At 38.3% G+C, this 17,847-nt stretch overlaps 1 protein-coding gene across 2 annotated transcripts in view; it reads right to left on the bottom strand.

The window, feature by feature from the left end:
• L3MBTL4 (L3MBTL histone methyl-lysine binding protein 4) overlaps positions 1-17,847 on the bottom strand; it is a 492,971-nt gene that overhangs the window by 253,295 nt on the left and 221,829 nt on the right. For both annotated transcript variants that reach the window (XM_004466967.3, XM_004466965.3), the window contains 2 exons: positions 3,558-3,643; positions 1,348-1,458 (listed from right to left, as the gene is read on the bottom strand). In XM_004466967.3, coding sequence (XP_004467024.1) covers positions 1,348-1,458; positions 3,558-3,643 — 197 coding nt within the window. The remainder of the gene's footprint in view (positions 1-1,347; positions 1,459-3,557; positions 3,644-17,847) is intronic.

Below are 17,847 nucleotides of genomic sequence, written 5' to 3'. Positions count from 1 at the left end.
CTTAGACAAGGCCCCTTTGTTAACACAGAAAATCCCAAGTGCCTGCGGAGACCGAGCTGGGATATATGCACCCGCTAAGCACAGTAGCGGTACGTACAGCTTATGCTCCTAGAAAGAGCCAGGCACTGTTTTAGGAATTTTACATCCATTACTTCATTTAATTTTCACAAGCCTACCAGGTAGCCATTGTTAACCCCATCATTGTACAGTGAGGGGAAGTTCAAATAAGTTGAATAACTTACCCACTATCACAAAGGTTAGTAATTTAATGCTAAAATTAAATTTAAAACAAAATATCAAAAGCAAACTATAAGGAAGAAAAAAACCTATATTACTCCTGCATAGCGTTCAGCATTTACTGTTTTTACTAAAATGTAGAACTGCTTGTTCTCTATGAGATGAATTAGCATTTATTTTCGAATTAGGGATATAGTAAAAAAGATTCCTTTAAATCATATCAAACTTTATATCAAACATAGATACATCTCTCTGGTCAGCGTCTACTGAAATTGTGTTGACTTCAATTTTTCAATTATATGAAAAATAAACTGTTTAGGTAGGAAATAATTTTTGAATTGTCATATGTCACAGATGATGTAATGAATTCCACAGATGTGTTAGGCTTTCTGTATAAAAATAAGAGTTTTACTTTAGGAAAATTTCATTTTCAAGATGTGTCTTATAAAAGAAAAATCAGATCTCACCAACCCAAAGAGTACAGATATGTTAACCAACTGTTTACTTCAAAACCTAAGCTTCTGTTTTAGCCACAGGGATTAAACTGTTTTAATTTTTCTTGATTTGACAAAGACAAGTTGCTTTTGGTAAGGTGTTTAATAACAACAATTTCAAAAAAATGTGATAGTGCCAACCAAGATAAAAGAACTTTAAAAAAGAAGTTTTAGTGAAGTTACAATTACAGTAAAAATCTGAACAGAAGATCCAAATAAAAACTTATCAGGATCCCTCTCAAATTCATTCAGCTGTCCTCTAAAGATTTGCCACTTCACGTGCTCATAAGCTGGATATCTCTCAGACTAAAGACAAGGGTTAGAAACAAAGGCAAATGGAGCTTTATTTTCTACTATGCTAAGAAACCGGGGCCTCGGTGGGCAGCCTCGGGTGAGTGGTACGCCATCTGTCTCAGGGAGCCTATTAGCCCTAGTCCCAATTTGGGCAATACCAATCTTCAAGGTCAGATCCAGAATGGTTGTCTTTTATTTCCCCCTCAGAAAGCTACTGTGCAAAATTGGGGAACGTAAAGGGGATAGGAATGGGGAAAACTGGAAACGTGGGGGCAAATGTCAATAATAATAATGTAATAATGTAATAATATAAAACGTGTACCTTTACTCTTTGGTCATCAACATCTACAATGGTAGCAACACGAATTAACCTGGGGTTTCGTTTATCCACGACTTCAAGTTTCATATTTGGCAGAAAACCATGAGGCAGCCGCTGTAACATTACAAGCGTGACATTCATGCAAAGCTCAACAATTCGGATACTCATCCAAATTTCTTCTAGGATATCATTGTTTTTAGTTTTTACATTTATTTCTTTGATACAACAAGAACTTAGTTTCAAGAATATATAGGACTTTATGTATTTTACTTTATCCACTTTCAAAAAACCTGTGAGAAAGAATTTTTGAGTCATTTTAAAGGTAACTAAAAAGACAAAGACAGATTAAATAATAAATTCATTAATTATCACAAGGTCCAAAAAGGATCTTATTACATTTTATTCACAGGATGGATTTTTTTTTCTGAATTTAATCTTATAAATCAGGAAATTGTTGACTATTCACACTGACCAGTTTTGAAGAATATGATCCAGAAGGCAAAATTATTTAATAAATACTTGGAAAGGATAAACACTATCCTTTATAAATGTAAACTTTAGAATATACTTAGATAAAAGCTGCTTAATTTCAACTGCTAAAATGTAAAATATTTTAAAGTGCTTTAAAATCAAACCAGAATAGTTCAAAAGCCATAACCCATGTTTGTGTCATTTCATCTGTAATAGGAATGCTAAATGATATTAATGTAAGGTTTCTTTCAACTCTTAAAATGCTAGGAACCAAGAGTCCATATGACTGACACATAGAGAGCAATTAAAAAAATGGAGCGGGGAGAAATAAACTGTGACTTACCAAATCCTGGAACCAAGGAAAGTGGACTATCAAAAATCAAAGGCAAAAGGCAATTCTGATAATCAGTTTTTACAGGTTGGCAAAAAGGTTCACTTAGAAAGCTACTACACTTGAAAGCCTTCCACAGACTTTATTAGAAACAAAAGTATATTGAATTACTCAAGTCAAGAAATGGCACCTGAAAAAAAATCCTGATAATATGTGGATAATAAACAGCCAAATCTTTCTTTAATATATGATATGCTTCTTTCCAGCCTTTGTGAATGCATTTTTTTCTAAAATGCATTTTACATCACAGTATTTTGCTATACTAAATGGAGTATGCTAACTATAAATTGGGCTCTGATTCCTGAGAATCTATTTTTCCCAAGATCACTGTCCTAAATAAAAAACACACTAGATTAGTTCTGTAGATGCCAAAGTTATGTTGCTTGAGCTGAATCCCTAATAACCTTATAACAGTCTGGAAGTTAGCTTTTTAGCTAAATATTTTCATAATTTTATTTTCTTGTAATTTTCCTATTGGAAAAATTAAATGGAGTTTTGAAAGAAAGCAAGAGAGAATGACTATAAGTAGGTGGTATTTTTGCTTACTGAATTTTACAATTATTAAAACCCTTTTTGGCAGTCTATACTTCAGGCATTTTTAATTTGATTAGATCCCTTTCTCCAAATCCAGCCTATTAAAATAAATTTTTTTAAAAACTAGGATTTTGTTTCAAATCTAAAAAGATTATGGCTCTAGAAAACACTCAGTAAATGAAATCACATTGTAGAATCTCTATGTAAAATTCTGATTAAAAGTGAGTCAAGGAGTCTGGAGCACACAATTAGAGATGAAAGGGAACGGAATTTAAAATCACTGGTTTAGAACATATCCATATTATCTATGCACTTTCCCTTATAAAATTCATTTATACTTAGTTCAACTCTAGAATAAATATATAAGAACAAATTAGAACTGTAAAAATTGGTATTCTAATCAAATTTAAACGCTCAAGGAAATATTTCCCTCAAAATGGATACAATTACACACTTAAAGACTACCTACATTTAACCTTTTATTTATGGTATTGTCAACATTCAAAGCATCCCTGAAAAATTGATACTGTGAAAGATCCACTCACCACGCTAATGCAAGGATTCCAGTGGCTTATTAAGTGCTTTCAACAGAGCCTGTCTGTGGGGTTACTATGTTTTTCAATGAAGGAATTATCATCTACATTTTTATATAGGAACAATAGCAAATAAGTCACCTATTTTTTTTAAACTAAAATCAAAACAAATTTATTACAAAAATACCACTTAAAAAGAAAAACTAGAATAAATTGCCAGATGAAGGCAAGACTCAGCACGGACATTTTTAAAAGGTAAGACTGTATAACCATACAAGGCTTACCATGCTAAAAACTTGGGCAGGAACTGCATTCGTCTGAGTGGCTTCCAGATATTCTTTCCAGGAAAAATTTTCTGGATCAGGATAGCCTGAAAGAAGAAATATAAATATCAAAAGATTACTAACTGATAGATATTCTAATTCCCATAAACTACAAGATATTTGATAATAACTGCTCTTAATCGAATGCTCACTATTTAACAGGCCCTGTGCTACTTCACATACATCATCTCACTTAAGTTTTATGACAACTTCTAAGACGGCTATCATTACCCCCACTAAAGCATTCATTCACTCTGCAAGGTCAAGTCAGTTGGCCAAAGTCACAGTGATGTGAGTGCTGTGAAGAGCCCTGACTCCCCAGCTCACCAGGAGGCGTCCTTAGAAGAAAGAAAACACTCACAAGCAACAATCTGACCTCAAACAAGTGAGTGAAAAAGACTCTGATAATCTTTCCAATCCCTTCAATAGTTCTAGGCTTATTAGGGTTTTATTCTCATTATTAAATCTTATTACAATTTCCCCAAATTGCCATTATCACAGTAATTAATACATATAGATATGACATTGTACTCTCTAACTGTTCTTAAATTTTCCTTCTAGCTAGGTTCCTTGTTTCTCTTTATGTTTGTGCTCTTTTGTTCCTAATTACCTTTGCCAGAGATTTGTCTATATTATTGCCTGGTTTTCCTTTTTCCTTTCAAGGAATTAGTATTTAGATTATTATACATCAGCTCTACTGGTATCTTTTTTTCTTGTCTAGTTATTTGTTTGCTGCTTTTACAGTAACCATTCTTCATCCTACTTCCCCTTAGGTTAGTCACATACTTAGTTTTCTAATTTGAATTATAACATCATTAATTTTTTCATTTTATTTTATATAATAAAAGCACTAAGACTAAGAATTTGTTATTATTGCCACTGAATGCAGCTTTAGACATTTCGACAAACTTTAAAAAAAAATACTAAAATTAGCTCACTTTTATTTTCTAAACAATAATTATAACTATAATCTGTAACTGTTATCTTGATTTAACTGTTGGCCAGTTATTTATTTAGAAATATTCCAAGTGGTTAATTTTTGTAATTACCACATTATGGTTTTAGAAAGTCTGTACAAGCCCTGCTTTTGGAAGTTCAAGATTACTTTTATGTGCAAAGTAGGACAAAAAATTTAAAATACATATACATACATATTCTTGTTTTAAGGAACAATATCAATATGCATCATTATGTATTATTTCAATCTAAATAACTATTATTCAAAATCTGTTAATTTTTTTAGACACAAAGTCAGACACAGTATGCTAAAGTCCTTAAAGCAATTACTTCTCTGTACAGTTCTCCAGTATTTCTGATAATTTTTGCTTCATATTTAAACTTTTTACTAAAAAATATACATATATTTTAAGAAAAGTGCACAAATCAAGCAGACAACTTGGAAAGTGTTCGCAAAATTTGTTTACCTATGTAATCAAACCCAAATAAAATCCAAAACATTACCAAACTCCAGAACACCTCCATGTCAAGCTTACTTCCAGGCACTGCCCCACTCCCTGTAAAAAGTCACACATTCCCTGGCTTTAGCAGCTGCGATTTGTTTTCCTGTTCTTTCTTTATATAAATGGAATCATGCAGTATGTGTTCAATGGTCCTGGACAATTTTGCTTAGCATTATGACCACGAGGTTCATGTAGACTTTTCAGTATAAGACACTCCTTTTCATTGGGGTATAGTACTACATTATTGACTAATTCACAATTTTTCACTCTACTGATGATGGTCATTTGGGGTAGTTTCCATTTTGGAGCATTGTGAAAAGTGCTGCTGTGGACATTCTAGGACGTTCTTTTTTGGTGATGAAAAGTCACATCTGTGTTGAGATACATACAGGAGAAGAACTGTTGGACCATAAGGTATTTTGCTTCATATTTTGATGTTATATTGCTCACCACAAAAAATCACATACAATTTTCACTGTGAATTTCACCTTTAATTTAATAAAAAGAAAATTTTCCTTCTGGGAACACTTATTGCATTTTACCTTAAATTCTTCTTTTACTAAAATGTACATTGTCACCCTGTCATTTCTTGTTTGTTTTTGCCAGATAAAATTTCACTTATCTTTTTAACTTTATTATTTTGCTTCAGCTCTATCTATTTTAAGCACCTTCTAAATAATTTTCTTCTATCATTTACATTTACATTCATAACCAGTAGGTTATCTCTCACTTCTATAAACATGTTTTAACCTGGCTTGTTTTTCAAAGCACACTTGGGGTTCCCCTGGTTTTCTCTCCTTTTCTAAATTGACTGTTGCATATTTTATGTTTCAGTAATAATTTCTGACATGTAATAATTAGTTCTGACACCTGCACTTTACCTTTTTTTAGGATTTATTTTTTATTTATTTCCCCCCTCCCCCTTGCAACTTGCTTGCTGTCTGCTCTCTGTGTCCATTCACTGCGAGTTCTTCTGTGTCTGCTTGTCTTCCTTTGTTGCGTCATCTTGCTGCGCCAGCTCTCCATGGACTTGGGCCAGTTTGCCTTCACAAGGAGGCCCTGGGACGTGAACCCAGGGCCTCCCATGTGGTAGACGGGAGCCCAACTGATTGAGCCACACAAGCTTCCTGCCCTTTACTTTCATAGATCCTACTTTTTAAAATTATCCAGATTAATTCCCCATACCTTGCATCTCTGCATTTCTGCCTGGTTTTCTGAACTATGTCCATTTTTGACTGTGAAGCCCTACTCGCTGCTCCTGGTTCCTCACCTGGGGCCTGATGAGTAGTTTCAGTGGAAAGGTGGGGAAACAAAACAAAGTACAGCAAGTGAGAGGAGGAAGAAATGTGCAGTGAATGAGAGAGGCAGCAACTGCTCTAGCCACAGCCCTTAAAGGAACGTGGTGCTCTGTTACCAGCAGAAGGATCTTTCCCCCCTTTTCATGATAAAGAAGGGAAAATAAAAGGCTACGAGGGTTTATATTTTAGACTATACAATTTTCTAAATTTTTAGTTATCTTATGTTTTACATTTTGATTTACATTTTAGCCTATCAGCCCCTATATATTTTTGGAGTAATTTAAGATGTCTTATATCCATCCTTGCGTAATCTTGTGGAATACTTCTATTGCCCATACAGTTACATTGATTCCATCTATTCAATACCTCTTTTCCCCTTCCCTTAAGGCTCACAGTGACAGTCAAATGTTATCTTGTTTGAAAGCTATTGTCTCAATATCTGTACATCAGTTTCAATAAATATAGAATGAATATGTAAAAAGATTATTGCTGTGGAAGGGAAAAGGGTTTTATGTTGGATATGTGGGAGTACTGTATATTGTATATATGAATTACTGTGATCTAAAATTTTGTGAAGATAAGCTTAATAATTTTAAAAAAATAAGAAAAACAAAGGATGTAGACACTGAGGAAAGATGGAAGAAGTTGCCTTACCAATTTGCATACAGGGCAACACTTATTGCAGTGATGGAAGGCAAAATATCAAAAACAAAGCTTTTATATTTTTAAATTTTTTGATACCCCAATTTATTTTTACCTTAATTTTTCTAAATTAATATGTATTCTATTACTAACCTTTAAACTCATCACTACATTCCATTTTACTATTAATGAAACTTGGCAATATATTGGGCTTCAGTTTTGAAGAAGCTTTGGATCACAGAGAAGTTCAACAATGGCAGGGGAGCAATACTGGTGTGGGATGTTACTGACAGGGAGTTCTCCAAGGCATATATCCAGGGTACATAAAGATGTTTGTATATTTTCATAGTGGTTACAATTAAAAACAACAACTGAGGGAGTGTTGAGTTCCTAGCCAGGGGAGGCCTATCACAGTTCCTAAAGGAACAGCAACAATCCCCCAAATGCAACAGCAAAGACCAAAAAAAAAGGAAGGTCCAACAATGAGCTCTTGATACTGATGACTATGCTTGTAAGCCAGTGCACCTGAAATAAGAACAAGGCCTGGAGCTGCAGGGTGCCTAAGTGTTACTTCCTGAGAGCCTCCATGTTGCTCAAATGTGGCCAGTCTCAAAGCCAAACTCAGCATGTAAATGTGTTGTCTTCCCCCCAGCGTGGGACATGACTCCCAGGGATGAGCCTCCCTGGCACGAGGGATTACTACCAAGTACCAGCTGATGATGTAACTAGAAAATGACCTTGAATAAAAGGGTCAACTCAGATCAGCAGAATATCTCAGTCTACATATAATATCAGGAGTTAAAAATGCTTTTTGACCTGAATAAATGGGGGAAATGGAAAGGACAAATGAGTTTATATGGCTATGAGTCTCCAAAAAGAGCCAGGAGGTTATCAGAGGGGTTGTCCTTATGCACACCTCAGCAGAGTCCCAGAGACAGATAAAAGTAGATACAACTCCAGGTATTGGTTCTTCTGAGGGCCACAGAGACCCACAGGTTCTATGGTCATGGCAGATGGAGTTCAGTGCCATGTCAGTTGGCTCTACTTTGGAGTTTGTGTTTCTGTGATGGAGCTGGACTCAGATGTGATCTTTGTCCACAAGCCTCTCCTGTTACTTTTATAGGAACTGCAGTTGGTGCTGGAGTTTAATGTATACCCAGGGGACCTGAATCTCTGGACTGACCATGTGATAGCCAGGTCCTGAGCCTTAACAGACTTGCAACTCCTACACTGTGGTTTATTGGACTTACACTACTCAGCTAACATGGAGGTGAAGAAGGTCAATCACCACACCAGGGAGCCACGAGTGCCTACAACTGAAAGCAGGAGAATTGCATCCAGCATCCATGTGGAACCTAAGCTCCCTCTTGATATAGACGTGGAGTGGACACAACCATTCTAAGGTCCACAGGATGGAGGAATAGAGTATGGATTAGAGTGGACTTACTGATATTCTTTTCATGAACTATTGTGATTAGTAATCGAAGAAAATATGGCATTGGTGTGGAGAAAGTGGCCACGGTGGCTGCTGGGGGTAGGGAGTGGGAGGAAGAGATGTGATGTGGGGGCATTTTCGGGGGTTGGAGTTGTCCTGGGTGGTGCTGCAGGGACAGTTGCCAGACATTGTATGTCCTCCCATGGCCCACTGGGTGAACTGTGGGAGAGTGTGGGCTATGGTGTGGACCACTCACCATGAGGTGCAGGGGTGCTCAGAGATGTATTCACCAAATGCAATGAATGTCTCATGATGATGGAGGAGGTTGTTGTTATGGGGGGCGGAGTGGAGTGAGGGGGTTGGGGGTTATATGGGGACCTCATATTTTTTGAATGTAACATTAAAAAAATAAAGACAAAAAGAAAAGGCTACGTGGGTTTTCTATTGTTCTTAAGCAAGTTTTGGCTCTGTGCTACTCTCTAGATTTAGCTACTCTTCAAAAAAAGGAAACCATGAATGGCTGTACATGCCCTGCCTCCGTGAGCACAGGTGGAGGAGAAGGCCTGGCAGCTGGAGAGGTTGTAGAAGGCCAGGTCCCCTTTCCTCCCTCCTGGCCCCGCCCTGAGTTCTGCCTGGCCTTGAGGGGCCAGAAGTGGGGCGGCAGAGGAAGGGGCAGGGAGCAAGTCTGTTCCCGCAGCTGGGTGGCCACACCGAGAAAGAAGCTTTTTAAAAATTGAAATGTGAGAATACCCCATGGGACAAGAGCCTTCAACCTCTTCACTTGCCTTTTCCTCGCTTCCATGTATTGGTGGAAAGTATTTCATTTAGGTGATTGATTCCTCACGTATACCTGTGAACTATTTCTTTTCATCCTCACTTTATACGGGAGGCTCAGAGCTTGAGCAGTTTGTCTGGTGCTACACAGTTAGAAAGTGGAAGAAATGGGATTGGGACAAGCACATCTCACTCCATTACTCATGCCTGCTGTGGCTGGCATGGAACCCATGGCCTTCCAGGACCCAAGGCAGCCCGGCAGGCCGCCTTTGCCTCAGGACTGGGTGCTTGAGCTCCCCCTGGAGGCCAATGCTCAGTCCTGACAGGGTGCCAGGGCGGCGATACAGTCAACGGGGTAGAGACTTCCTAAATCGGGGACTCTTAGTCTTTTTTGTTCCAAGGACCACTTTACCAGTCAGATGAAAACCACGGACCTCTTCTCAGAATGTAGTGGCAGATAGTTTTATAACACTCAACACTGGGATGTCTTTAAGTTAAACTTTAGGATTATTCAAAATTATGTTTTACAACTTTCCCATGATTTCAATACCTGATAACCTAACACAGTCCCACATCTGTCCAAATGGTCATTTTTGGCAAACATCTAGAAATTCAAGTCTTCTCACAGCATCATAAAACCATCTCCACCATCCTTAACCAACCTTTTTACAGGCAGTTATCCACTGCACTCAGAAAATACTATATCAAAATAAAAAGCATACTAAGTCCACACTATACTGTGTCTTATTTAATAAATATATGACACCCACATCAACACATGCCTACAAGAATAATGTTTTTTTGAATTTTCAATTCAAGCTCATTTTGATGGTTAGGCAATTACATCAATTCAGCCAGGTAACTGTGCTCAGTTGTTTGGTCAGGCAAGCACGGTGCTAACTGTAATACAAGGGCATTTATGGACTTTAGTCACCACTGACTTTACTGCAGTGGTAAATCATAGATAGCTGATTATAATTACATCATTCAGGGTGATTACTATCAGCAATGAGTGATGCTTAACCCAATCAGTTGAATGTCTTAAAAGAGGAAGTGATTCCAGCATTGAGAGAGAATTTTCCAGCTCATCATTGGACAGCCAACATTTCCCAGAACTTGTCAAGACTTTCACTGCAGCCCTTGATTGCAGCCTGCCTGCAAAACCTGGACTTGTGCATCCCCACGGCTGTGTGAGAGACTTATAGAATTGCATACTATTAACAGATAGCTCTTGCTGATTCTGTTTCCCTAGAGAACCCTAGCTAGTACACTCATGGATGCCCTGAAATTTTTGGGTCCATGGAATCCTGGTTAAGAACCCCTGGCTTAAATGTATTTATTCTTGCCCCACCTCACTCCACACTAATTAGAGTTTAAAACTTCAGAGACGGACCATCCCTGAAGATGGTCTGTGGGCAGGAGTGGCTGAACCAAAGCAAGGGAAAAGGGTCACAGAAAGTGAGATCAAGAGAGTACAGCCCTAGGGAGCCAGCCAGGCAGCCCCTGACTTTCCCAGGGTGGGGCAATTCTCTGGGTGAAGAGGCAGAGCAGAGAATAGATGTCTTCAATTTCTAGAAAAATTAGAAAGTCACTAGATGACAACAAAAGGAGTTCCCGGTGCGGTGCAGTGTGGTGCAGTGCGGTGCAGTGTGGTGGGAGCGTTTGAGGCCTCAGGGAGGAGGGGCTTTTCTAAAGGCCGGACACTGTTTCAGAAGCAGGAGGGGGCTAGCTGGAGCAGCGCTGAGTGACCCGTCGCTGAAAGAGGCTGCAGGGGCAACAGAGAAGCCGTGTGTGAGGGCGCAGGGGTGTGTGAAGGAGGGTGTCTCCACAGGGTCCAGAAGAAAGGACTTGGGTTGGAAACAAGTCCTTCTGGAGGATACAAATTTGGGAGGGAGTGGAAGAGGGAAAAACATGATGATAAAACTAAGTTAAATGTAAGTTAAAACATACCTAAATAATGCCATTGCAAGAGCTAACAGCAAGCCCTTACAATTTGGTCCCGTCAGTGCTCCGACCTCATCGCCCTTCCCCACCGCTTCTGAGGTAACCAGATTGCAGCAGACATCCCCCTCTCAAGTTCTTTGCACTTGTGTCTCCCCTGCCTGTAAAGTACTCCCCAGATATCCAAACTAGCCACCTCATCTTCTTTAAGTCATTGCTGCACCTGCACATTCTCAGTAAGTCATTCCCTGAACTCCCTATATAATGTAGGAAAAAACCCTCTGAATATATGTGCTCTTTCTAACCCCACCCTTACTAACTCCACAGCAGTTATTACCACCCAACATATTGTATATTTAATACATTTACTTTATTTACTGTCTCTCTTGCCCCAAAAGAACATAAGTTGCCTGAACTAGGAAGTGGTTTGCTTTACTGCGAAAACCTCAGAGACTAGAACAGCACCTAGCATATAGCTGACACTAGGTAAGTATTTGGTTAATATTTGTTGAATGAATTAAATTTACTTCTGGAGAAACTGGCATTTAAAATGGTGGGCAAGATGAACACACGCATATTCCACAGAAGCATGCTCCAGGTGCCACCTTTCCCATAAATTCCCCCACCACTGACAGTATACCAGTGACCAACCTCTGCCGTATTTGCCAAAAGAATGTTCCCAAAATTGTAATTTCAACCACAGACCTACAAATCCCCAGAGTTCACCTGCTCCTTCTTCCAACCCATCCCCCAGTTCCATGGATACTCCAACCCAAACCCCCTCCACTGTGCTCACCTTCAGATTCCCAAAACTGACAGGGAGAGGAGCCAAAATGACATTGGTCTAGTCTTAAAATACTTAAAGTACAGCCTGCTTGCTGGTGCTGTTGGTATCAGAGGTGCCATGAGAACAAGTGGGAGAGGCTCTGAGGAGCACTGAAGACTGGATGACACTGTGAAAGGGTCATCTGACCTGTGGCATCTGTACTAGGCCAAGGGACTACAATTACTTGATCCACATAAGATAAGAAAGGCCAAGGAGGAGATTTGCTGCAGATTATATTTATATGTTGTGATGGTTCAGCTAATGTGTCAATTTGGCCAGGTGAGGGTGCCCAGGTGTCTGGTCAAGCAAGCACCGGGCTGACTGTAATACAAGGGCATTTCATGGACTTTAATCATCAGTGAGTTGATTACATAGATGGCTGGTTACAACTACAGTCAACTGAGGAGACTGCCATCAGCTGACATCTCATTCAATCAGTTGGAGGGCTTAAAAGGAGAAGAGATTCCGGCATTCAGAGAGAATTCCCATCTCTACTTCTGACAGCATCTCTGGGAAACTCATTAAGGACCTTCATTGGAACCCCTGGTTTGCAGCCTGCTCTATGGAATTTGGACTTGTGCATCCCCACAGTCGTGTGAGGCAATTTTATAAAATCTCATACTATTTACAGATACCTCCTATCAGTTCTATTTCCCTAGAGAACCCCAATTAAGATAACTTTCAACCATATTATTTTCTTTCATTAAAAATTGTTTTTGTATGTCTTTCCCTAAGCTGCATGAGGGCAAGGATGTTTATTTTGCTCACTGATATATCCCTACTACCTAGAACAGTTCCTGGCTGTATTTACTGAATGGTTGACTACAGAATATATCTTACATCCTATCTGGAAGGCTTTCTTTTCAAATTCCTCAGAAGTTAGCTTTTTGTTCAATTTATGATCTGACTTTGCCTTGGATGGTAACTTTTACTCATCCTTAGCTCGGTCCCATCGTCCCATTTTGGTGTTCTAGTGCTACCTCTGGGCCCATGAGGACAAAGCCAGGCTAGAAAATTCAGGCTGTGAGTTGATGGCAGGTGGCCCTGATAGTCTACCTGGTTATCTCTGAGAATAGAGACACAGTTGTTAGATGCTTGATAGAGGCTATCATTTATTACCACATCCCAACCCTGCATGGGACTGGGCGTGCATTCCTTAGATAGCTGTATGCAGATGCGCCCATGACACTCTGAGCTCTGCATGTCTCAGAATTTCTTATGATGGGGGGTAAATATTTGGAGCAATTTGTTATGTAATGTAAGAAACAAAATTCCTTGCCTCAAAGGAAGCTTGACCTGGAAAATGGGGTAGCAATTTGATATTATTGATGAATTCCAAAAAGAAATACTGATTATGTTCGCAAATTGGTCTGTTCCTCTGGGCTAGTGTTACCCTTAGATTATATTAGATTCAGAGGTTTCACTTTTACTTGATTAAATAATTAAGGCTTTGATTGGGCCATGTCAGCAGGAGTTGCATCCCTGCCTCCTTGGTGGGTGGGGACTCATGGAGAAAAAGACATGGCAGAGGACAGAGTTTGGAGTTTCGATATTGGAGCCCCGGAAAGTAAACATACAGAGAAGCAGATACATGAGGAAGGAGAGAAGGCTTCATTAGACGTGGCAAAGGCCCAGGGAAGAGAGATGAGCCATTCGCCTGACAGTTTACAACTGGCCTTGTGGAGAGGACAGCAGCTGAGACTGGAGGGAAAAGAGCGCTGGGAAAGAGACAAGACTTGTCCCGGCCTGCGGCTGAGATTGGAAGAAGTGGGAGCCACAGAACCTTGGAAGGAGGAGGAAAACTGAACCCTCATAGACATCGCCCACCATCTTGCATCAACACATGGCAACAGACTTTGGTGAGGGAAGTAACTTACACTTTATGACCTGGAATTGTAAGCTTCAACCCCAAATAAATACCCTTTATAAAAGCCAACATATTTTGCATCAGCACCCCTTTGACTGACTAATACAAATGGCGTCATCAGAATTTCAGATGAAAATTGTTCTGCTTTCTAATTAACTTCCATTTCAGATTCCTAAATCGCTCATATAGAGGAAGCCACCCTAGATTAGGCTAGTTGGAATGTATCTCCCCATCCATGGAAGATAGTTGGAACTAATAGCTGTCTTGTGAAATCTGTAAGAAACATAACAAAATAGAAAAATCTAAAAATTGATATAGAAAGTAAAATTCATCATTTTAAATGGAGAATTATGTTTGGGTGCTGCTATTGCATGAATGATGTCACATTAAATTTTAATTCCTGTTGAGCAGAATCCCTTCCAGTCTTAAAGGTATGAGCTCTTGAACTATATAAAGGGTTGGCGTTAGCTCTCCTCTTAGATGTAAGCTTCAGATCTGAATTGATAGCTATGAAATAATGAGCAGAGGACTCTGTATCACTCTATAACATTCAGCGAGCACCAAGTGGAAATTTATATGAATGCTTTTGCTTAAACCAATGAGGGTGGATATTTCATATCTATTACGTAATAACAGTAGCACAGTTTCATTATTCTTTTCAATATAAAATAGATTTCCATCTATATATTCATTGAGCTTGTTCACTGGTATAGATGCACAAAAATGTTTAGTGGTATAAGAAAAATAGATTATTTGGGCCAAATGTTGGATGCTTGTATCAAAGGAATTGTGACCTTGATAATAAGAACGCATATATTGTGAAATTAAATGGAAGTTTCAGTAAAAATTAAAATTGTAATGAGTTTGAACATCCAAACCATCTCAATATGATCTGTTTTAAAACATCCACTCAAAGATTAACACTTGTATATTGCTGACTACAGTGATACATTGCAGTGGCTCTAAGGGATTATTTCATCCCCTAAATCCTCTTTTTAATGTCTTTTAAAAAATGAATTGCTCTGACACCAATGAAACTTTTTATAGTGAATAACACCAGAGAATTGCATTTTAATGTCTTGACGACCTGTGAAATCATTAGAGAGGGTAAAGGGAACTCATATTTTCCTTATCAGGCACTCCTAACATTCATTTGAAATTCTGATCAACAGTTTGAATGCTTTCTAGCTACTATCCCCTTTGCAGTATACTTCTTTACATAACTGCTCTGATTCATCAAATGCCTTAGTCCTAATTACTTTCCCTAATCAGCTACAACAACATTCAACACTACTGTCCTGTCTCTAAACTATTTTATATATCTTATCCTCTCTCCCATAGTGGGCACTGTACCCTTCTCGCTACCCTATGCCCTGTAATAATTCTGCACTTCAGAGTCCCTGATACAGCCCTAAGAATTTGAATTGGACTAGCCACTTCCTTCCACCTACAGCTGTTCCTGTCCAGAACAACTAAGGCGGCAGATAACTCTGATCTGTGTTTTACACCTCGGTTATAGAAATTTACGAAGAGATCTCAAAGGTTAGATCACCCAATCCTTCCTTGATTTGGTGGGAATTTAGGACTGAATTGCCCATTGTGGAAAGTGCTTAGGTCACCAGAATAGGTTATCCTTGATTATTTTCCCTCCTGGCACAATAGCCTAAGCAGAAACATTATTTTATCATGGGAACATTCTTTCTAAAGAAATGGGGCTCATCAAGAAATAGCAGAGGTCTTTAAGGTTCTGACTCCTCCCCTGGATAATGTAACATGTCTCATGAAACCAACCTGGAGAAGCATGACAACCATATTTCAAACAGCCACTAATTCAGGAACCAAGAGTCATAGGTGTTCCAAGACAAACAACTTTTGCATAATGAATCATTAGTTCAATTTAATAACCAGCAATAAAAAGGGATCTGTTGAGAGTCTTACTGTAGAGAAGTTTCAGTCAGAACAGAGGGTCGATCATAAACATGTGGGATGGAATTATAAGACCAATTCATCTTAACTCTCATTTTATTGATGAGAAAGAAAGACCTGGCATTTTAAGGGATTCGTCCAAGACAAGACAGCTAAAAATGAAGTCAAAGCTAGAGCCCAGGCCTGACTTAGAATTCAGAGAACTCAAAACTTCCACATAACTGCTTTGAGGTTTGCTGACGGTACTATGGGCTGCTGGGCCTCAAGTCAAGGAGAAGCATATATGGAGTCACGAGGAGGCCATGACTAGTGCCAACTGAGCCCTGAATTCTATATCCAGCAAAAATACTTTCTAAAAAACATGGCAAAATAAAGGCATTTTCAGGCAAATGAAAGCTAAAATGATGCATTTCCAAAAGACCTGTTATGTAAGAAATCCTAAAGAAAGTTCTTCAGGGAGAAGGCATATGACACCAAGTGGAAATCTGGACCTACACAAAGAAATGAAGAGCACTGCAAATAGAAAATATCAAGGAAAACATAAGACATATCTGCTTATTTTTAATCACTTGAAAAGGTAACTTCATGTTATAAAGCACATATCATAACAGTATTTTTATGAGACACAGAACATATGTAGAAGTAAAATTGTTTTGACTTCTTGTTTCTTTTTTTAATATGAACAAAACGTCATCTGGAAGTATGGACAAGAGCTGAAAGGATGGGAGAGAGAGAATGGCAATATACTATGGTAATATTCTTACAATGTAAGTAAAGTGGTATAATATTATTTGAAAGTAAACTGTGGTATGTTAAACATACATATTGTATGTTAAACATACATATTGTAAAACCTAGAGCATATGATAATTATTTTTAAAGAAATATAATCAAAAGACAATAGTGAAGATAGAAAGGAATTATTTAAAAATACTCAATAAAATCTTCAAAAGGCAAGGAAAGATGAAAAGGGAACCAAAAACAGATGGGATAAATAGAAGATCAATAGCAAGGTGAAGGATATAAATTCAAGCCTACAAATAAAACATATTAAATGTGAATATTCTGAACTCCCCTATTAAAACGAAATGGTCAGATTAGGAAAAAAAGGCAAGAACCAATTATATGTGGTGCACAGAAACCACATATGTATGTAAGTATACAAACGTAAAACTGTAAGTAGGTAAATATAAGACATAAATGGGTAAAAATACAAAAGCATGGAAAAGATATGCAGTGCAAACATTAATCAAAAGAAAGCTGAAATGGATATAGACATATCAGAAAAGAAATATCAGGCATAGAACAGGACATTAAATAATGACTAAGGGGTCAGTTCTTCATGAAGGAGAAACAATTCTTAAGGGTGTGTGCACCTAATAATAGAATTTCAGAACATATAACAGAAATAACAATAGAACTTAAAGGAGAAATACGCAAACCCATAATTACAGCTGGAGACTGAAGTAATCCTCTATCAGAAATCAATAGAACAAGTACCCTGAAAACCAGTATGGGTATAGAATACACAAACAACATTAAACAAACTTGAACTAACTGACATTTATTAAACATTCTATACCACAACGGTAAAATACATGTTCTTTTTAATGTACATGGAACATTTATAAGAAAGAAAATATTCTGGACAATTAATAAGCCAACTCGGTATATGTAAAAAACTGAAACCATACAAAGCATGACCTCTAACAAAAACAAAATGTAATTTAAATAAATCTTGCTGGTTGTTCTTACAACCAGCGAGATGGCGGCAGAGTAAGGAGCTCCTAGAGTCAGCTCATGCTACAGGGCAGTTAGTAATCACCCAGAACTATCTAAAGCACCTGTTTGGGGGCTCCAGGAGACCAGAAGAGCATCCTGCAACAACCCTGAAAGACTGGAAGGAGAGGACTGCCCATCTGCAGAGAAGATTCCTGAGTAGAGCATTCCATGCCACAGAGGCCAGTGCCCATTCTCTAGGCCAGTGCCCATCCTCCACTGGTGGCAAAATCTGCTTTGGGAGCTATTCTGTGGCTGGAATTGGAAGCTCCACCTCCCAAAAATAGGGGAGAAAGAGATATT

This window comes from Dasypus novemcinctus, chromosome 16 (assembly GCF_030445035.2).
Source record: "Dasypus novemcinctus isolate mDasNov1 chromosome 16, mDasNov1.1.hap2, whole genome shotgun sequence".
NCBI classification, from domain to species: domain Eukaryota; kingdom Metazoa; phylum Chordata; class Mammalia; order Cingulata; family Dasypodidae; genus Dasypus; species Dasypus novemcinctus.
The sequence above is the reverse complement of the archived record's forward strand: the minus strand, read 5'-3'. Positions and strand labels throughout refer to the sequence as shown.